Source organism: Mirounga angustirostris, unplaced genomic scaffold, assembly GCF_029215605.1.
Source record: "Mirounga angustirostris isolate CCGP_5_RB_7025 unplaced genomic scaffold, mMirAng1.0.hap1 SCAF_11, whole genome shotgun sequence".
NCBI classification, from domain to species: domain Eukaryota; kingdom Metazoa; phylum Chordata; class Mammalia; order Carnivora; family Phocidae; genus Mirounga; species Mirounga angustirostris.
The window spans coordinates 63,780,492-63,802,779 of record NW_026991719.1 but is presented as its reverse complement, the minus strand read 5'-3'; the positions used below and the strand labels follow the sequence as shown (position 1 = coordinate 63,802,779).

General features: G+C 36.1%; 1 protein-coding gene across 1 annotated transcript; it reads right to left on the bottom strand.

Moving 5' to 3' along the window:
* Positions 1 to 261: 261 nt before the first annotated feature.
* Positions 262 to 1,340, bottom strand: GPR174 (G protein-coupled receptor 174). Its single transcript, XM_045897858.1, has one exon. It carries the CDS (start codon positions 1,252 to 1,254, stop codon positions 262 to 264), a length of 993 nt encoding a protein of 330 aa, XP_045753814.1. The 5' UTR covers positions 1,255 to 1,340.
* Positions 1,341 to 22,288: the final 20,948 nt, after the last annotated feature.

The window sequence follows — 22,288 nt, the reverse complement described above, 5'->3', positions numbered from 1 at the left end:
AAAACTGATGACTCTAATTGAGTGCATATATATAGAATGTCACTGAAGTTTTACAGTTTAAATCCTGACTTAATAAGAAATTATTACATGGACATGTCAACAACAGTGATGGTGGAATACAATGCTTTAAACAGGTTCTGTTATAAAGATGTGAATTCCTCATATAGGTAAGATAGAGCATAAATGAAAAGCTGTAAGTGCTTCCTGTAATTACTTTCCAGTGGCTTGCATTTTCAGACCACATTCAGGTTTTGTTTTAAATTAGCATAATTCAGTTGTCAGAGTAGAAGTGGTATGGTTGCTTACAAATGATTTTGCATGGAGTTGGATGCTATCTTGTCTTGAAAGTCGTCTTCTGAACTCATTAGTGGTGAAGTAGTATATGACTGGGTCAAGACAGGAATTCAGACTAGCAAGACAGAGGGCAACAGAATGAAATATTAGAATCACCCTTCTGGCTAGGCAGCTCTGAATTTTGTTGGACTTGACCAGGAAATCTAAGGGAAAACTGAAGTGATAAGGTGCAAAGCAAATTAGGAATACTCCTGCACAGGTTAGAATCATCTTCAAGGCTTTCTTTTTCTCCCCAAGATCCTGGGCCACAGGGTATTTATCATGCAGTGATAAAACTGTCTTCCAGGTACAATATAGGACAATCAGAAGAGGAGTGACAAACCCAATCAACTCGCCAATGGTCATCATGGCAACAGAGTGGGCCAGATTGACATTCCTGGTAGGAAGATCCACAAAGCATTTGGTTCTGTTGCCTGAAGTGTCGTCACTGGTTCTGAGGAGAGGGAAGAGCAGACAGGCAAGGCAGATGATCAACCAGCCAGCAATGCTGATGTATAGGTCATATTTCTGTTTGCAGTCATGGAAGCGAAAGGGGTACATGAGAAACCAAAATCGTCGCACACTTATGCAGACCAAGAAGTAGATGCTTGCGTACATGTTGACATACTTCAGGTAGAAACAGAACATGCAGAGGCCAGGCCCAAATGGCCAGTCATAATTCAAGTAGTAAAAGATCCTCAGTGGCAGGGAGAGAACTTGTAGTAAGTCAGCAATGGCTAAGTTTATCATGAATATCACAGCCCGTTTGGTTTCTTTCATATAGCCATAAAATACCCATAAGGCTAATATGTTTCCTATGAGACCTGGTACAAGAATTACAGTATATGTCACTGCATAGATAAAATATCGAAAATCTGTCTTATATCCATCTGGCCCAGCACATGTATCATTAGCAGGCATGTTTCCTTCCAGAGCAACTGTCTTCACCAAATGGTGGTTCAAAACATAAATTCACAATTAACTGCCACTCTTTCTAAAAGACCTAATATCAGTAGATTGGAGAGAGTGAGTATAAAATAAACTCCTTTTTACTGCATTGGTCTGAGCCTCTACATATAATTTTGGGGCTTTTCAAAGAACTATTGGCATATTCACCTTGGATTTTTTTATAGTAATTACACTGAAGTCTAGTGTACAAGCACAGATAACAAGCTGTTATAATTTTTCCCTTTTGTTTACTGTTATAAGGCCTTCTGGGACATCATGACAGTTGATTCTTTCCCATTTGAATCATGAATGTGCCACATAGCAGCTTTTCAAATTTCCATATGATGATAGCCATCTCTTTACAGGTATTTGACAGGCTGTTTTTTCTTATGATTGTCTCACATAGAAGAAAGGTTTGCTTTAGTACTCAGTGAGTCCGCAGTTCTTCAGAGGTGATTAACTTGGATAGATCAGCTTTCTGAGACTTTTTCATTTATGTGTTGAAAGCTAAAAAGTGGGAAACAAAGGCAGAGCTGCAAGTGAAAAAACAAATAATTCAATTATTGTCTGGCACTTCTTGCAAAAAACCAAAAAGCCTATGTGTACAAAAATCTGTTCATTTGAAGGAAAATTCTGATGTAAGTGAAGGTGACAAGCCAATTTCTATAAGTTACTTTAGAATCACAGGAAAGTATAGCTAGAAGTAACCTGAAAGGTAATATAGTCTGTGACTATGAACCAACTTTATTTGAGAGCTTGTTAGAAATGCCAAGACTCTCAGGCCCCACTTAGGACCTGCTGAATCACTCTGTAGTTTAACAAGAGCCACAGGTGATTTTTATGCATATTAACATTTGAGAGGTTCTGATTTAGACCACTGATTCACAAACCACATTTCGGACTCATCTGATGGAGTTAAAAAAAAAAAATTCAGCTTTCTGTAAGTTTCCTGGTGTCTCCTCCAGAGATCCTGATTCAGTATATAAGGCCTCAAATTCATATTTTTAAAAATTTCCCACATGATTCAGATATAGTTGACTGAGCATTTCTCCTTGAACCATCATTTTAGGGGCCACTGACTTGGTCAAAATCCTTCTCAGATGTCTGAAAATAAGTGGGTAACCAACCTCTCTTTAAATACTTCATTTACATGGGTCATTTAGTCACCTTTCAATTATCCAAGATAACAGACCCGAGTACCAGTAGAGAGAATCAAAATTCCAAGATAGTTGACTCAGCTGGATCCATGACCTTTGGTCTGAGGTAAACAAATTTTAGCTTAGGGACTTGGATAGTTGCCTTAAGGCTGCTGAAATTTGGGAGGATTTAATTGACTTTAAAGTTATGTGGGAAGACGATGGACTCTGAAAAACAAACTGAGGGTTTTAGAGGGGAGGGGGGTGGGGGGATGGGTTAGCCTTGTGATGGGTATTAAAGAAGGCACGTTCTGCATGGAGCACTGGGTGTTATGCACAAACAATGAATCATGGAACACTACATCAAAAACTAATGATGTAATGTATGGTGATTAACATAACAATAAAAAAATTTAAAAAAGATGTGGGAAGAACAAAAATGAAATAGGAATTATGAAACATTCTGCTTTATATTATCAAATCTATGGGCTTTAAAGTGTGCTTGATTCAGCCCCTGAAGGAATTGTTTTGTTATTACTTTGCCTCAATTGCTTGGTAAGAAAAATAGCATGTTTTGTTCAAAGATATGGTGTTCATTTTAACAAAAAGGCCTGATGAATGATATGAACTGATTGAAGAGGTTAAATACTTGAGATTTCTTAGGTAAGGACAAAGTAGAGAGATGGCATTATAAAATACAAGGAAGCATAGCTGTAAAGAATAACATCAATATTGAAAGTGATTAAAATTAGAGATTGTTTAGTTCTCAAACTGAAATACATCTTTATAATATTTGCACAGGTAGTGATTTTAGATAAGTGACAGGCAAAATCGGGTGGCAGACCAAACAATCAAAAGCCCTGGGTTTTCAATCTCCTTTTAACTATACAGAAGTCACTGTCTTCTATTGTCACTGAATAGACATTAGAGGTTTATACAAATATACATCCAGTCAACCTCTAGTGTACATCCATCTTCCCTATCATGGGCAATGACTCTTAAATCTATATTTCATTTGAGTTGTAGCTCTCTTTCCAACTATATATAAGAACTCTTCTCTTGAATGTTTCATTATCACCTCTAAATTCAACACATGAACATGAAGTTATCTTTAATATCTTTAATATTTATTCAAAATATGTCTTATCTTGGGTGGCTCAGTCGTTATGTGTCTGCCTTCAACTTAGGTCATGATCCCAGGGTATTGGAATTGAGCCCCATGTCGGGCTCTCTGCTCAACAAGGAGTCTGCTTCTCCCTCTCCCACTCCCCCTGCTTGTGTTCCCTCTCTAGCTGTCTCTCTCTCTCTCTGTCAAATAAATAAATAAAATCTTTAAAAAAGGTCTTATCTTGTTAGATTATGCCATGTCTTTGATAAAAACATCCTAATAACTTTTCCTCTCATTTAGAGGAAGATCAAAGTTCTTCACAATGACCTACATCTTTGGGGTGCCTGAATGGCGCAGTCAGTTAAGCTTCCAACTCTTGGTTTCAGCTCAGGTCTGATCTCAGGGTTGTGAGATCAAGCCCCGTGTTGGGCTCCCATTCTTGCTGTTAGGGGAATGGACCAGGTACACTCCTGCCTTGAAGCCTTTGAATTGGCAGTTCCCTGTGCCTGAAATGCTTTAGCCCAGTTATTCACTTGTTTCATTCACTCACCTCCTTCAGATCTTTACCTCAATGTTACCTTTCATGAGGCTTCTCCTAATCTTTCTATTTAAAACTGTACCTCTCCTCCAACATTCCCCATCTCCTTCAGTATTTTATTTTATCCATTTTCAATCATAATTAACATACTTTATGTTTATGTTTTTTACTTATTTATTTTGTTTTATATATTTACTTATTTTATTTTTATATATTTTCCCTACTGGACTGTAAAGTCCAAGGACAGGAATTCTTGTATGTTTTGTCCATTTGCTGTATACTAGAACCAAAGACTGTGCAAGACACAAAGTAAGTGCTCAGTATTTGTTGAATTAAATAGTTCCAGTAAATAAAAAATATTTGACTATAAAGATCAACATTCTCAAACAAAAATTATCATCTCTCAAAACCTCAAACCTGATTCTGCTCTAGACTTCCTTATTGCTATTAAGTTCATCAATATTTTCCCAGGTTGTCTCCAAGTCTTGGAGACACTGACTCTTTGCTAATTGTCCTCCACTTCCAAACAAGTTTCTAAGGGGGAGACAGCATACTATGAGGGAAATAATGTATATTTAGAAGTTAGAATGACCTGGGTTTAAATTCTTGCTCTTTCATTTAATAGCTCTGTGACCCTGGGTATATCACTAAACCTCTCTGAGCCCTCATTTTTTCATTGGTAAAATGAGAAAAATCATACTAAGTAACTACAGAATCAGTGTGAGAATTAATTGAGCTGCTGTATGTAATCTATTTAGCATAGTGTCTGGTACATAATAAACATGAGTTATTATAACCGATACTATTTTCTGCAACAGCATATTTCTCACAACAATCCCATTTTTGAAATTTGCATTGTTTTTACTCTAGTTCAGGCCTTTATTACTGAATTTGTCTCCCCATCCCATATCTTGTCCTACTCTATTGTGTATAATGCCACCAGATTCTTTTTTTTCTGAGATGAACTTTTTAAAGAGAATTAATGGCTCCCTATTACCTATCAAATCACAAAGTGCATAGTCTTGTAATCAACGGCTTCCTTAAATACAGTGCCTTCTACCTTTAGTTTTGTCTCCCATTACTTCCCTGCCTTGATCACTACTCCAGCCAAACTGAGCTCCTTACTGTTCAAACTGACATTTTTGTTTTTTTCACAAACATCTGCATATTATGCTACTCATCCTGGAATATTGTCTTTTTGCATATCAGTCCTACCTATTTAAAGGCTTTTCTCAAATATCCTTGTCTTCATGGAAACTTTTGTGATTAATTCGGCACTGTTATGCTAACCCCCTTTTCAAATCCTCATTTATATCTCTCTTAAAGTATTTAACTTTCTCTGCTTTTTAGTTAGTAATTTGTATCTGTGTCTTATTTATGCCTCTGTTCCCCTGCCTATTCCACCCTACCACAATAAGCCCAGAAATTCCTTGAAGTCAGGGGTTGGGGCTTAAACACCTTTATATCCCCTGGAGCACCTAGAGCCATGTTTGGAATGTGATGGTTCATCCAAATATTTATTCAACATCTACCATTTGCCATACACCACTCTTGGTGGAAAAAGGCACATAATCTTTGTCTTCTTGGACCTTATTTTCTAGTGAGGCAGAATGGTAATTGCCACACAATGTTAAAAAAAAAAGTGTGTTTGTAGAACTACAGTGTACTCCATAAACATAAATAAAGGGAAACAACTAAAATATTAAGAACATATTTGCTTAAGTGAAGTGAAATCAAAGTAACCCTTCCAAAGTCTATAATTTTCCTGTTGGTTATTCTGTCATTGGCCACATTTAAGTGCATTTTCATATGTATATCCTAGTCTGTGACCTTGAAATGCTCCTGAATAGAGTATCTCCCTTACAATTCCTCTGGCTTCTTCTGGGAGAGCTGACTATATTTTCCCTTTGTTTAAAAAAACATTATTTTCTAGTAGGAAAAGTTGCTTGGGATGACTGAAAGGCTTTCCAACATGGAAAAAAAAACCTACTTAGCTGTTCTATAATGAATATAAATTCCCCATTATCTAAGAGTAATGGAGACAAAAAAAATGAAGGAGGCATTTTTTTTCAGAGTATGCCACTATTTTATGAGATTTTCCTTTCTCAGGAAAGAATCCATATTATAACAGGCACTGAAACAGACTCCAGTTTGAATGAGATATTTATTTGAAGAAACATGCCAGACTCCTTGATCAAAGTATTTTTTGCTTTCAGGAGACTATTCTTCCTTAATTTTACTTACTTCCTTTTGGGAAAAAAAAAAGAGGAAAAAAATGAAACTAATGGACTAAATCTGGCCTGATTCCCGGCAATCTACAGGTCAGAAACTATTTTATATGGAGTTCTCATGAGAAGTTATTATTTTCATTTATGAATATTTATGTTTATCTAAACCTGAAGCTTTACTAAATTTCACTCATGATATGGTTCAAGAGTATTTTCCAAAAATATTATGTCTTTGGTTGCTCATCCAGGAAAAATGTGATTCAAATGAATACCAGGGATAACTTTTTGTGTTACTTTACTGAGACTTCCTCTGAACAAGTTACTACTATCTATGAAGATGCTAGACTTTTACCCATCAACATGTGTTTCTATATTTTAATAAAAGAGAGTGAATCATTAAAAAATATTGAACCATCAAATGACCTATTTTTAATGGAGGTATTTAAGACATATTAGTGGCAAGTAGAGACTTCATTTTGGGATGTGGAATTCTGTCCAGCAACCATAGGTCATAGGCAACCACTTACCCAAAAGCCAACTTTATTTTAGAGTTCTAGTTAGGTACATACTTAGTAAGCCAAGAAAAGGCAAGACCTACTGCTTCAAGTGACTGCAAATGATGTGGGACTGAATAAGCTGTGTGTATGTATGTGAGAGGCAATAATACTACTATGACACATAAGTAATCACAAATATTGGATTGAAGAGAGCAAAAATTTCTTCCTGATTCTGATCAGCACACATAGCAAATATCAGGGATTATTTTTCACTTTTGAAGATCTTCAAAGTCAAATAGCTTATAATCTTTCCAGAAAACCTGTCTGGCCACTGCAACTAGGTAAAGACCTGACTACAGCACAGTAAGAAAATACTTTAGAAAGTTTTGCCTGGCTAATTCTCCTAGGGAATTCACCAGTTCTGCCCTACTGAAAGTTCAATCAGAATTTTTATTTTAAAGTATGGTGTTCTGCTTGGATACCCCATTCAGTTAGGCTCCCAACTTCTCTTATATTTGATACCTCCTATGATTCCCTCATCAGCCAATGTCATAAAGGGGGGGGGGGATAACTTTGTGTGGACAGACAATGCAGTTATTGTGAGCATTGCCATTTTGCCAGGAAGTTCTTTCATTTAGCTGGGTCTAAATGTCTTTGCTGAGATCTGAAGCCCATTTCCTCTTCAACGGATAGCACACCTTGTTACTCTGAGTAGTACTCTCTTAATTACCAGGAGACAGCAAGGAGTACATTACTCAATCTCACATTACCAGTAAGTAATGTCCAGTCACATTGCCTTTCCTCAGATATCCTAGTTTGTAATCATTTCATATCCTGGAGACAAAAACACACCAATTGGTATTGGCAACCTCAGATGCTATTAAAATTTGTACTGATCATTAACAAGGCTTTAGCCACTCTTCACTTCCTTGCTCCTACCATCCATTAAAAAAATGTTTGTTCTTATACAGCTCCTATCTCTTAGTGTCTTATTCTTATACACATGATTTAAAGCTGTCTATTTTTATTCTTTCACATTTTCTTAAGCCCTATTTCTTAAAATGTGGTCTCTGCACTAACTGGAGTACGTATTAAAAGTGAATATTTCCAGATGGAACAAATTTTAACTTCCAAAGGATAGAGCCAAGGTAGCTACATTTTAACAAGCTTTCAAGAGAAATAAATCTGAGAGCCTTCAAATCTGAGAGTATTCCTTGAGCTATAAAGGGCAACATCAATATCAATTTAATCATTTTCTTAAGCTCCATACCAAAACTAGGTCCTTGCAGGCATTCTTTGTGCTTTCCTATCTCCATTCCCTGGGTTCTTGATTTTCCCTCTGGTTAAAGACTATATCCCCCTCTTTACCTATTGAAATCCTGCCCATCTTCTGAGGCCACTCTTTAAAAAAATGCTACCTTCTTCATGAAAGCTTTCATTATCCTCTGCCTGATTATGATCATACCCACTTATGAACTTCCATAGCACTTTGCATTATAAATATGCTTTCTTTTCTTATTCATTCCACAAAATAGTGAGCTCATTACCAGCAAAGACCATGTTTTATTGATGTATATAAACCTCCACCGCTAAAGTACCCAGCTATTTTGCATGTAGTCAGAACTCAATTATATTCAACTAAGTTTATTGAACATCTAGACCAGAGCTTAATACCATGGGAGGATCCCTTTATGTCTCATATATGCTATGTTATTTTGTAAACAATTTGAATACAGCTCCATATCGCTATTGTTTAACTTGTGGTTCATAGTGGGTCTCAAGTGCTAACTATCTAGCTATCAGTGTCTCCTGTTTTTATAACTCTGGGTGTATCTATCCTAACTTTAGTTTTAAAATATAGGTCACCATTTTACAAAGTTCCATTTTAAACATTATATATCAAATATTTTTACTTTGTAGATGTGATGAGAAAATCACAAGTTATGGTGCAGTGGGAAAATTGTATGTATTTCCTGTTCTCAGTGCTGACATGGCTGTGGGGACTTTCTTCCACTCTTCTGAATGTTCATCTGGTGTTTCAGACCAGACATCAGAATTTGGACAAAGTGGGGATTTTTTAAAGGAAAGTTAAAAGCTTCCAAGTTTATATAAAATAAAGTAAGATCTGATATAACCAGGTCCTTCTGGCTGTTTTCACTTTTTTGCAGTCCTTTTCTTGCAATTTTCTCTTTGCGAGTGTGCCCTATCCACTGCTTCATAGGATTAATAGGCTGCAAAAGTGAAGGAGTAAAGCAACTTTATGAGGTCTGGTAAAAAGAGCAAGAGTAGAGTGGAAAATTAAACCAGTCTCCAGGGCTTCACTCCAGTGTTGGCTTTGATTTTGAGTGTAGGTGGCTACCTAATGTGGTGTGATTTCAAAGGCTGCCAAAAAAGCCTTCCTGTAAGAAAAAAGAAAGTACAAACCCTTTCCAATTTGTTGGCTGGGGCCCAAACTCCTTAAGAATAAGACCTTTTCCTTATAGAGACAACTTAGGTTTGGAATGCCAGACTTCTACCTTTAAAGATGGAGTCCAGGAACTTAAAACTGGCATCTTTTCCTGGGGAATATCAGTACCCCACACAAACTCAGACTTTCTGTATCATGTGTAATAGATCCTGGAGTTTTTGCATTCTATGCTTTTCAGCTCAGTTAGTGTATCAGTTTTTTGTTCTTGGTGCTTAGTATTTTCCCCCCATAGTTGTGTTTTACCCATATCTTGAGGCCATTTTCTCTGCAGTATATTCAGTATCTATAGCATTCTTTTATTTCTTTTTAAAAAATTTTACTTATTTATTTGAGAGAAAGAGAGAGAGAGCACACACAAGCCGTGGGAGGGGCAGAGGGAGGGGTGGAAGCAGACAGGAACCCGACATGGGGCACAAACCCAGAACCCTAGAATCATGACCCGAGCTGAAGGCAGATGCTTAACTGACTGAGCCACCCAGGTGCCTCTATATTATTTTGTTTTGAAGTACAAAAAGGGGGTGCCTGGGTGGCTCAGTTGGTTAAGCGACTGCCTTTGGTTCGGGTCATGATCTTAGGGTCCTGGGATTGAGCCCCATGTTGGGCTCCCTGCTCAACAGGGAATCCCTCTGCCCCTTCCCCACTGCTTGTGCTCTATCTATCTCAAATAAATAAATAAAACCTTTAAAAAAAGAACAAAAGCATATTATGGAAGCCTCTCAGCAGATGCCTGAGGTCTTTAGAAAGTGCATAAGAAATACTGATAAAAAATGATTCAATTTTTAAGATTTTATTGTTTTTAATATTTTTTTAGAATTTTTTTTGTTAGTTTCAGACAGAGAGATACAAAGCAAGAGAGAGAGCAGGAGCAGTGGGGAGAGGCAGAGGAAGAGGGAGAAGCCAACTCTCTGCTGAGCAGGGAGCCCGATGCAGGGCTCGATCCCCAGGACCTGGAGATCATGACCTGAGCGGAAGGCAGACGCTTAACCATCTGAGCCACCCAGGCACCCCTTAATTTTTAAGATTTTAAATACTAAAATGCAAATGGTAAATAAAAGAGATTGTTTAGCTCTCAGTAATTACCCTAAAATGTACCCATGCATCTCTTAATAATTACTCTAAAAAAAACTGCCTATGGAACATTTGACATCCCAATAAAAAGGCAATTAATCTAAAATATGGGGATCTCATATTTGGATTTTAATGACAGATCCTAGATCACTTCCTTAGATCAGACTTAGAGGGAGGCAAGGGAGAGGGGTACAAAACAATGAACACTGCTATCCCAGATGATTAAATTATAAGACTCCTCTAGTGTCAGTTTTGTCTTTGCTGGACTTGTCTTATTTTTTGGCTCTTTCTCTCTCTCTTTCCCCTTCTAGAACTTTTATAATGCAAATGTTATTCCCTTGACATTGTCACAAATGTCCCTTATCTTCTTTTTTCCTGCTCTGAGTGAGTCTCAGTGAGTCTCTTCTGGTACTCCAACTAAACAGGATTCTTTTCTATACTTCTCAATTTTCTACCAATTTTTTCTATACTTAGAAAGTGGACCTTATAAATTAGGAAAACTCTAAAGAAGTTTACTTTGTTACTCACTTTAAAAATAAGCCTCCACTGCTCACCCCCACAGTGCAGCTGCATGTCACAGCCTGGCTGGGTCTTAGCTTGCCCCACTCACCCCAGTGCTACAGTGCAAGCACATGTTACATATGGGTTGGGTGCCAGCCCCACCCATGTCTGCACCACAGATACAGCCCAACCACAGATGGGCACACACAACCGACCCAAGGGCCACCTCTTGAGCACCTAGCTCTGGTGGTCAGAGGAGATTGTGCTTCTGGGCTCCATGTGACTTGTCCTACACAAGACCATTCCTTCAAGATTGGGAAAAGTAGTTGATTTGTGTAATATGTAGAGCCAAACACAGAGAGTCAGGGAAAATAAGAAGACAGAGAAATATGTTCCAAATGCAAAAAACAAGACCAAATATCAGGAAAAAAGATATTAATGTAATGGAGACAAACAATTTACTTGATAAAGACTTTCAAAGTAATGGCTATAAAGATGCTTACTAAACATGGGAAAATAATGAAAGAACACAGTGAAATTCTTATAAAAAAATAGGATATGTAAGAAAGTTCCAAACAGAAGCTATAGAGCTAAAGAATACATTAACTAAACTGAAAAAATACACTAGAGAGCTTCAACAGAATAGTGGGTGAAGCTGAAGATCAAATCCATGAGCTGGAAGGCAAAGCAACAGAACTCACTCAGACAGAGCAGGAAAAAAGAAGAACAAAGAAGAAAAAAACAACTTCTTACATACAAGGGAAATCTGAAAGAATATCAGAATTTTTTTTTCTCCAGAAACTTTATAATCCAGAAAAGAATGGCACAACATATTCAAAGTGCCAAAAGGAAAAAGTTCCAACCAAAAATATCTACCTGACAAGGTTAACATTCCAAATTGAAGGAGAGATCAAGAACTTTCTAGATAAGCAAAACCTAAAGTAGTTTATCACCACTAAACTGGCCTTAGAAGCAATGTTAAAGGTAGTTCTCTAAACTGAAAGAAAATGGTACTAAATTACAAATAAGAATACATACAAAACTAAAAATCTCACTGGAAAAGGTAATTATATGGTAAAGGTAGGATGTCAATCACTTATAAAACAAGTATGAAAGTTAAAATTTAAAAAAATAGTAAAATTAACTGAAAGTACAATAACTATTTAAATAATGCATAAAATAAAAATATGTACGGGGAGCCTGGGTGGCTTAGTTGGTTGAGCATCCAATTCTTGATTTCGGCTCAAGGCATGGTCTCAGGGTTGTGGGATTGAGCCCCATATTGGGCTCTGCACTCAGCCTAGAGTCTGCTTGACCCTCTTCCTCTGCTCATCCCCCTGCTTGCTCTCTCTCTCTAAAATCAATAAATAAAATCTTAAAAAAAAAAAAGATGTTAAATGTTACATCACAAACAACAACAACAAAAAAAAACATGAGAGAAAAGATAAAAAAATTTAGTTTTGGAATGTGTTCAAATTTAAGTTGCTATGACCTCAAACCAGACTATCATATACATAGGAAGTTATATGTGAACCCTACAGTAACCACAAAGCAAAAGTCTGTAGTAAATATACAAAATAAAATGAGAGAGAATTCTAAATATAACACCAAAGAAAGCCATTAACCATAAGGAAAGAGAAAAAGAAGAGAGGAATACAGAGGAACTACAGAAACATCCAGAAAATAATTAATGAAATGTCAATAAGTACATACCTATCAGTAATTACTTTAAAGGTAAATGGTCAAACTCTGTAATCAAAAGACTTTGATGGGGCACCTTAACGGACTGGGTGGCTCAGTCTGTTAAGCATCTGCCTTTGGCTCAGGTCATGATCCCAGGGTCCTGGGATTGAGTCCCACATTGGGCTCCTTGCTCAGCAGGGAGCCTGCTGCTCCCCTTGCTTGTGCTCTCTCTCTCTGACAAATACATAAATAAAATCTTTAAAAAAAAGACTCTGAGTGGTTGAATGGAATAAAAAGCAAGCAAACAAACAAACAAAAAACAAGACCCATCTATATGCTGCCCATGAGACCCACGCTTTAAAAGTAAGGACAACACAGATTGAAAGTGAAGGAATAGATAAAGATATTCCATGTAAATCAAATAAAAAGAAAGCTGGTGTAGCTATAGTCAGCAGACAAAATAGACTTCAAAGAAAGACTGTGATAATAGACAAAGAAGGGCACATAACAATAAAGGGGTCAATTCAACAAGAGGACCTAACATTTATAAATATATATATGCACACAACATAGAAACACCAAAATATATAAAACAAATACTAATGGACCTAAAAGGGAAAATTTACAGCAATGCAATAATAATAGAAAATTTTAACTGCCCACTTACATTAATGGACAGATCATCCAAAGAGAGAATTAATAAGGAAACATCATCCTTAAATTACACATTGGAACAGATGGTCTTAATATATATATATAGAAAATTCCATCCAAGAGCAAAATACACATTCTTTTCAAGTGCACATAGAATATTCTCCATTATAGATAATATGTCAAGCCAGTAAAAAAAGTCTTAATAAATTCAGGAAGACTGAAATTGTATCACATACATTCTCTGACCACAATGGTATGAAACTAGAAATAAATTACAAGAAAAAAAATTGGAAAAACCACAAAAATGTGGAAATTAAACAACATGCTTCTGAACAACCAATGGATCATTGAAACGATCAATGAAGAAAGTTTAAAAATACCTCGAGAGAAATAAAAACAGAAATATGACATACCAAAATCCATGCAATGCAGCAAAAGTGTTGCTAGAGGGAAGATCATAATAATTCATCCCTATCTCAAGAAACTAGAAATATCTCAAATAAACAATCTAACTCTATACCTAAATAAGCTAGAAAAGTAGTAAACAAAACTCAAATCAGTAGAAGAAAGGAAATAATAAGATCAAAGTGGAAATAAATGAAATAGAGACTAAAAATAAAACAGAAAAGATTAATGAAATTAAGAGCTGCTTCTTTTCAAAGATAAACAAAATTGATAAACCCTTAGCTCTACTCACCAAGATAAAAAGATAGAGGGCTCAAATAAATAAAATCAGAAATGAAAGAAGTTACAACAGATACCACAGAAGCACAAAGTATCATAAGAGACTTCTACTAATATACACCAAAAATTTGGACAACCTGAAAGAAATAGATAAATTCCTAAAAATATACAATTTTTCAAGACTGAATCATAAGGAATTAGAAATTCGGAATAGACAGATTACTAGTTAGGAGATTGAATCAATAATCAAAAACCTCCCAACACATAAAAGTCTGGGACCAGATGGCTTTACTGGTTAACTCAAACAAACACTGAAAGAATATTTAACACCTATCCTTAAAATCTTCCAAAAAATTGCAGAGAAAACATTTCCAAAGTTGTTTTACAAAGCCAGCATTTACCCTAAAGCCAAAATTTGACAAAGACAGCCCAAGGAAACTAAATTACATGTCAATGTCCCTGGTGAATATACTTGCAAAAATACTTAACAAAATATTAGCAAATCAAATCCAACAATACCTTAAAAGGATGATGCACCATGATCAAGTGGGATTTATTCCAAGGATGCAAGAATGGTTCAACATCTGCAAATCAATGTGATACATTACATTAACAAAATGAAGAATAAAATTATAAGATTAAATGATCATATATGATCACAGGTGCAGAAAAAATAATTTGATAGAATTCAATATTCATTTATGATAAAACAAAGAGAGTATGGAGGTAAGGTATTTAAATATAATTCAGGCCATATATGATAAACCCGCAGCTAACATCATACTCCATGGTGAAAAGATGAAAGATTTTCTTCAAAGACCAGGAACAAGACAAGAATGCCCACACTTCCTACTTTTATTCAACATAGTTTTAGAAGTCCTAGCCAGAAGAATTAGGTAAGAAAAAGAAATAAAAATGCATCCAAAATGGAGGAAGTAAAATTGTCAGTATTTGCAGGTGACGAATACTTTCTACTTTATATAAAAAACCCAAAATACCCCATCCAAAAAGAAAAAGCTAATAAATGAATTCAGTAAAGTCCCAAGATAGAAAATCAACATGCAGAAATCTGCGGTGTTTCTACACGTTTATCAAAAATCAGAGAAAAATAAAAATAATCCTTTTAAAATTGCACCAAAAAATAAAATATTTAGAAATATATTTAATCAAGGAAGTAAAAGACCTGTATACTGAAAACTATAAGACAGTGCTGAAAGAATTTGAAGATGACACAAATATATGGAAAGATATTTGGAGAGAAGGAAGATGGCAGCAGAGTAGGAGGATCCTAGGCTTGCCTCATCCCACAACTACAACTAGATAACTACCAACTCATCCTAAATACCACAGAGATTGATCTGAAGATTGACAGAACAAACTTCACAACTAAAGGGACAGAAGAGGCCACATTGAAGAAAGTAGGACGTGCAGAGACACAGTATGAGAGAGAAAGAGATCATGGACTCTGCAGTGAGGAGGTAGCCATGGTCATGGAGAAGGATGAGAGACAGACTAAAACACAGGGGAGTGCATGGAGAAAATGAATCCCCATAGGAATTGGCTTGGAAAGCCAGAAGGCCTGAATTTCATGACCTCTAACAACCAGTGGGGCTTAAAATCTGGAGTTCTAAAGGTCAGGGGGCTTGACTCAGGGAGAGCCCAGAGGCATAAGAGCCACAACTGAAGAAAAGGAAGGGCAAAGAGCCTGTGGATATATTGCATGAAAACGGCAACTTGAAGAGCACCTGGACACACAGTGGAGAGGTTATTTGCTCATTTCAGAGGATGTCTCTGAGAAACAGCATTCACAGAGAGAGCCCCCACAACTGGAATAAAAGAATGACAGGTGCCATTTCCCTCCCCTGCATCTCAGTATAAGCACAAAACCACCTGCAGAAACCAACACATCACCAACACTCACTGCTTTACTTACTTATATGAAGCCATGCCCTGCCATGCTTTAGTGGAACCACCCTTCCCAGTCACCCTTGCCTCAGACCCAGTGTGGCAGGGCTCCCTTCCCCAGAAGACCTGCCTATACCCCTTACAACACCACATCTCCCCACTCTGGAGTTTTACAGAGCCTCAGTTCTGGTGGTGGTGGCAACAGGTCATTTCAAAAGCAAACCAGAACACATCTAGTTAAAACCCGCCACATTTAGGCCAGGGACCATACACTGCCCACAACAGGCAAAGAGAGCTTCTGCAGACAACCAGCCTGAAAGATAAAGCAGCTAGGACAAAAGAGCAGAAAACATACAGGACACACTGGAAACACTCCTGCAAGTTCCAGGCCCTGGAGAACAGGGGATACTACATGGCAGGGAACTACAGGACCTCTTCTTCATAAAGCCATAACCCTCAAGAACAGGAGATGTAGCTGACTTTCCTAACACATACACACACACACACACACACACACACACACACAGAGACTTAGACAAAATGAGAAAACAGAGGGATTTGTCCAAATGAAAGAAGAAGAGAAAGCCATGACCAGAGATTTAAGTGAAACAGAAATAAGTAATAAGCCTGATGGAATATAAAGCTATATATAGCTATATATAGCTGTAGTCAAGAATACTCTATCCAGCAAGGCTATCATTCAGAATAGAAGGAGAGATAAAGAGATTCTGAGACAAACAAAAGGAAGAGGATTTCATGACCACTAAACCAACCCTGCAAGAAATATTAAAGGGGGCTCTTTGAGAGGAAAGGGGAGACCAAAAGTGACAGTATAAAAATAGGAAACATAAAAGCAGTGAAAATGAATAGTTCTATAAAATAATCAGTGAAAAATCTCAAACATACAAGGATGCAAAATATGACACACAATTCTAAAGCATGGGTAACAGAGGAGAAAATAATGGGCTCAAACTTAAACACATCAACTTAATATAGACTACTATATGCAGAAGAGATTATATAAATACCTAATGGTAATCATATATCAAAAATCACTAATAAATATGCAAATAATAAAGAGAATGAAATCCAAATATATCACTAAAGAAAGACAACAAAACATGAAAGGGAAAAACAAGAAAGGATCAGAGAAAATAGTCAAAAACAACTGCAAAACAAGTACTAAAATGACAATAAATACATATCTATCAATAATTACACTAAATGCAAATTGATTAAATGCTCCAATGAAAAGGCATATGCTGACAGAATAGATAAAAAAAAAAAAGACCCAAATATATGCTGCTTACAAGACCTACATTAGACCAAAGGCATCTAAAGAGCGAAAATGAGGGGATGGAGAAATATTTGTCATGAAAATGGATGTCAAAATAAAGCCAAAGTATGAGTACTTACATCAGACAAAACAGACTTTAAGACAAAGATTGTAACAAAAGACAAGGAAGGACACTATATAATAATAAAGGGGACAATGCAGCAAGAAGAAATAACAATTGTAAATATTTATGCATGCAACATGGGAGCACCCAAATATATAAAACAATAAATAACAAACATAAAAGAAGTAATTTCCAATAATATGATAATAGTATGGGACATTAACACATAAATGGACAGATCATCTAAAAAGAAAATACACAAGGGGACAATGGCTTTGAATAGCACATTAAACAGATGGATTTAACAGATATATTCAGAACATTCCATCATAAAACAGCAGAATTCACATTGTTTTCAAGTGCACATGGAACATTCTCCAGAATAGATCACATATTAGCCGTCAAAACGTCAAAACGTCATTAGCCGTCAAAATTCAGCAAATTCAAGAAGGAGGGAAGTTTATAACACTAAAGGCTTACTCCAAGAAGTAAGAAATATCTCAAATAAACAACCTAACATTACATCTAAAGGAGATAGAAAATGATAAGCAAACAAAACATAAAATCAGCAGAAGGAAGAACATAATAAAGATTAGAACAGAAATAAATGATATATAAATTAAAAAACATACAACAGATCAATGAAATGAGGAGATGGTTCTTTGAAAAATTCAACAAAACTGATTAACGTCTAGCCAGACTTACAAAGAAAAAAGAGAAAGGATGGAAATAAAGAAAATTATAAATTAGAGAGGAGAAATAACAACCAACACCACAGAAACAAAACACTATAGGAGAATATTATGAAAAACTATATAACAATAAATTGAACAACCTAGTAGAAAAGGATGAATTCCTAAAAATATATAACCTACCAAAACTGAAACACAAAACATCATACAGACCAATTACTGGCAAATAAATTAATTCAGTAATAAAAAAATTCCCAACAAACCAAAGTCTCAGACCACATGTCTTCACAGGCAAAGTCTACCAAACATTTAAAGAAGAGTTAACACTTACACTTCACAAAGTAGTCTAAAAAATAGAAATGGGAGGAAAACCTCCAAACTTATTCTATGAGGCCAGTAGTACCCTGATACCAAATCAGATAAAGGCATCACTAAAAAAAGAGAACTATAGACCAATATCCTTGATGAACAAGATGCAAAAACCTGAACAAAATACTAGCAAACTAAATCCAATGATACATAAAAAAAATCATTCACCACAATCAAGTGGGATTTATTCCTGGATTGCAAGTGTGCAGAAATCAATCAACATGATACAACACATCAATAATAGAAAGGGGAAAACCATGTGACCATTTCAATAGAGGCAGAAAAAGCATTTGACAAAGTATAGCATCCATTCATAATAAAAACTCTAGCAAACTATGTTTAGAGGGAACATACCTCAACATAATAAAGGTGTCATATGAAAAATCCACAGCTAATCTCATTCTTAATGGAGATAAACTGAGAGCTTTTCCTCTAAAGTCAGGAATGAGACAAGGATGACCATTCTCACCATTTTTATTCAACATCGTACTGGAAGTCCTAGCCAGAGCATCAGACAACTAAAAGAAATAAAAGGCATCCAAGTCAGTAAGAGTAGTAAAACTTTCATTATTTGGAGATGACATAATAGTATATATGGAAAACCCAAAAGACTCCACCAAAGAAATGTTGGAATCAATAAATGAATTCAGTAAACTCACAGGATACAAAATCAATGTACAGAAATCTGTTTCATTTCTATACACCAATAATGAAGCACCAGAAAGAGAAATTAAGAAAACAATCCCATTTATAATTGCACCAAAAATATTAAGATACCAACGATAAACATAACCAAAGAGGAAAAGACCTATACTCTAAAAATTATAAAACACTGATGAAAGAAATTGAAGATGACACAAGACATGGAAAGACATTTCATGCTCATGGATTGGAATAACAAATATTGCTAAAATGTTTATACTCTGCAAAGCGATCTACAGATTTAATACAATGTCTATCAAAATACCAACAGCATTATTCACAGAAATGGAAAAAAACAATCCTACAATTTATAGGGAACCACAAAAGACCCAAAATTGCCAAAGCAATCTTCAAAAAGAACAGTTAAAGCTGGAGGCATCACAGTTCTGGTCTTCAAGATATATTACAAAGCTGTAGTAATCCAAATAGCATGGAACTGGCACAAAAATAGACACATAGGTCAATAGAACAGAATAGAAAATGCAGAAATAAATCCAAAACTATATGATCAATTAGTCTTTGACAAAGGAGGAAATAATATCCAATGGGAAAAAGACAGTCTCTTCAACAAATAGTATTGGAAAAACTGGACAGTAACGTGAAAAAGAATGAAACTGGACCACTTTCTTACACCATACACAAAAATAAATTGAAAATGTATTAAAGAGTTAAATGTGAGACCTGAACCCATAAAAATCCTAGAAAAAAATCACATTTCATATCTTCTTTGACATTGGCCATAGCAACTATTTTCTAGATAAGCCCCCTGAGGCAAAGTTAATAAAAGCAAAAATAAACCATTGGGACTACATCAAAACAAAAAGCTTCTGCACAGCAAAGGAAACAGTCAACAAAACTAAAAGGCAACCTACGGAATGTGAGATATTTGCAAATGACATATGCAATAAATAGTTAGTATTCAAAATATATAAAGAACTGATAAAACTCAACAATGCAAAGACAATCCAATTAAAAAGTGGGCAGAAGACATGAACAGACATTTTTCCAAAGAAGACATACAGATGTCTAACAGACTCATAAAAAGATTCCCATCATCACTTATGATCAGGGATATGCAAATCAAAACTACAATGAGATATCACCTCACATCTCTCAGAATAGCTAAAACCAACAACACAAGAAAGAACACGTGTTGGTGAAGATGTGGAGAAAAAGGAACGTTCCTGTATTTTTGGTGGGAATGCAAACTGGTGCAGCCACTGTGGAAAACGGAATGGACTTTCCTCAAAAAATTAAAAATAGAACTACTCAGGGTGCTTGAGTGGCTCAGTCAGTTAAGCATTCAATGCTTCATTTCAGCTCCGGTCATGATCTTAGGGTTGTGAGATCAAGCCCTGTGTCCAGCTTCATGCTGAGCTTGGATCCTGCTTAAGTCTCTCTCTCCATCTCCCTCTGCCCCTCAACCCCCTCAAAAAAAAAATAAAATAAAAATAGAACTACCCTATGATCCAGCAGTTGCACTACTGGGTATTTGCCAAAAGAATACAAAAACACTAATTCAAAAGGATACATGCACTCTTGTGTTTATAACAGCCATTATCTACAATAGCCATATTGTAGAAGCAGCTGAAGTATCCTTTGATTAATGAATGGATAAAGAAGTGGTGCACACACACATACACACACACACAGGAATACTATTCAGCCATAAAAAAAAGAGTGAAATCTTACCATTTGCAAAGACATGGATAGATCTAGAGAGTATAATGGTAAGCAAAGTGATTCAGAGAAAGACAAATACCATACAATTTCACTCTTTTATTTTAGAAAGGGAGAGAGAGACAGAGAGGGGTGGGGGAGGGGCAAAGGGAAATGGAGAGAGAGATTTTTTTTTCCTAAAGATTTTATTTATTTGACAGAGAGAGACACAGTGAGAGAGGGAACACAAGCAAGGAGAGTGGGAGAGGGAGAGGCAGGCTTCCCGCCGAGCAGGGAGCCCGATGTGGGGCTCGATCCCAGGACGCTGGGATCATGACCCAAGCTGAAGGCAGACGCTTAACGACTGAGCCACCCAGGAGCCCCAAGAGAGATAATCTTAAGCAGGTTCCATACCTAGCATGGAGCCCAACTTGGGGCTCAATCTCACAACCCTGAGATCATGACCTGAGTTGAAATCAGGAGTTGATCACTTAACCGACTGAGCTACCCAGGCACCCCATGATTTCACTCTTGTGTGGAATTTAAGAAAGACAACAAATGATCAAAGGGCAAAAAAAGAGAGACAACCAAGAAATAGACTTTTAATTATAGAGAACAAACTGAAGGTTACCAGAGGAGAGGTGGGGGCGGGGTATAGGTTAAATAGGTGAAGGGGATTAAAGTGCATTGTTCATGCTGTGTATAGGGTGATGTATGGAAGTATTGAATCACAATATTGTACATTGGAACTAATACAACACTGGGTGTTAACTAACTGGAATTAAACAAAAACTTATAAAAATTGGAAAAATATCTGTACTAATGGATGGCAAAATTAATATTGTCAAGATGTTCACAGTATCCAAAGGAATCTACAGATTTAATGCAATCCCTATAAAAATTCCAAAGTCATTTTTCACAGAACTAGAACAAATAATCCTAAAATTTGTGTGAACCCACAAAAAACCTTCAATAGACAAAACAATCTTGAGAAAAATAAACAAAGCTGGAGGTATCACTCTTCCTCATCTGAAACCGAAACAGAAGCAAAAATAAACAAATGGGACTACATCAAACTAAAAAGCTTCTGCACAGTAAAAGAAACCATAATTAAAACAAAAAGCCAACCTACTGAATAAGATAAGGTTTTTGCAAATTATATATCTGACAAGGGATTACTATCCACAATATATAAAGAAATCATACACTCAACAACAAAGATGAAAATAATTTAAAAACTGGCAGAGTATCTGAATAGATATTCTTCCAAAAAATGCATACAGATAACCAACAGGTACATGAAAAGATGTTCAACATCACTAATTATTAGGAAAATGGAAATAAAATTTACAATGACATAGCACTTCACACCAGTTAGAATGGTTCTTATAAAAAAATGAAATAAGTGTTGGAGAAGATACGGAACAAAGGGAACTCTCATGCACTGTTGGTGGGAATGTAAATTAGTGCAGCAGCTATAGAATGTTGGAGTAGGCATTATTCCTCCAAAATATAAAAATAGAACTACCTTACAATTCAGCAATTTCAGTTCTGGTTATTTAACCAAAGAATACAAAAATGCTCATTCAACATCACTCATCATCAGGGAAATAAAAATCAAAACTACAATGAAATATCACCTCACCATATGTCAGAATGGCTAAAATCAACAACACAAGAAACAACAGGTGTTGGTGAGGATGTGGAGAAAGGGGA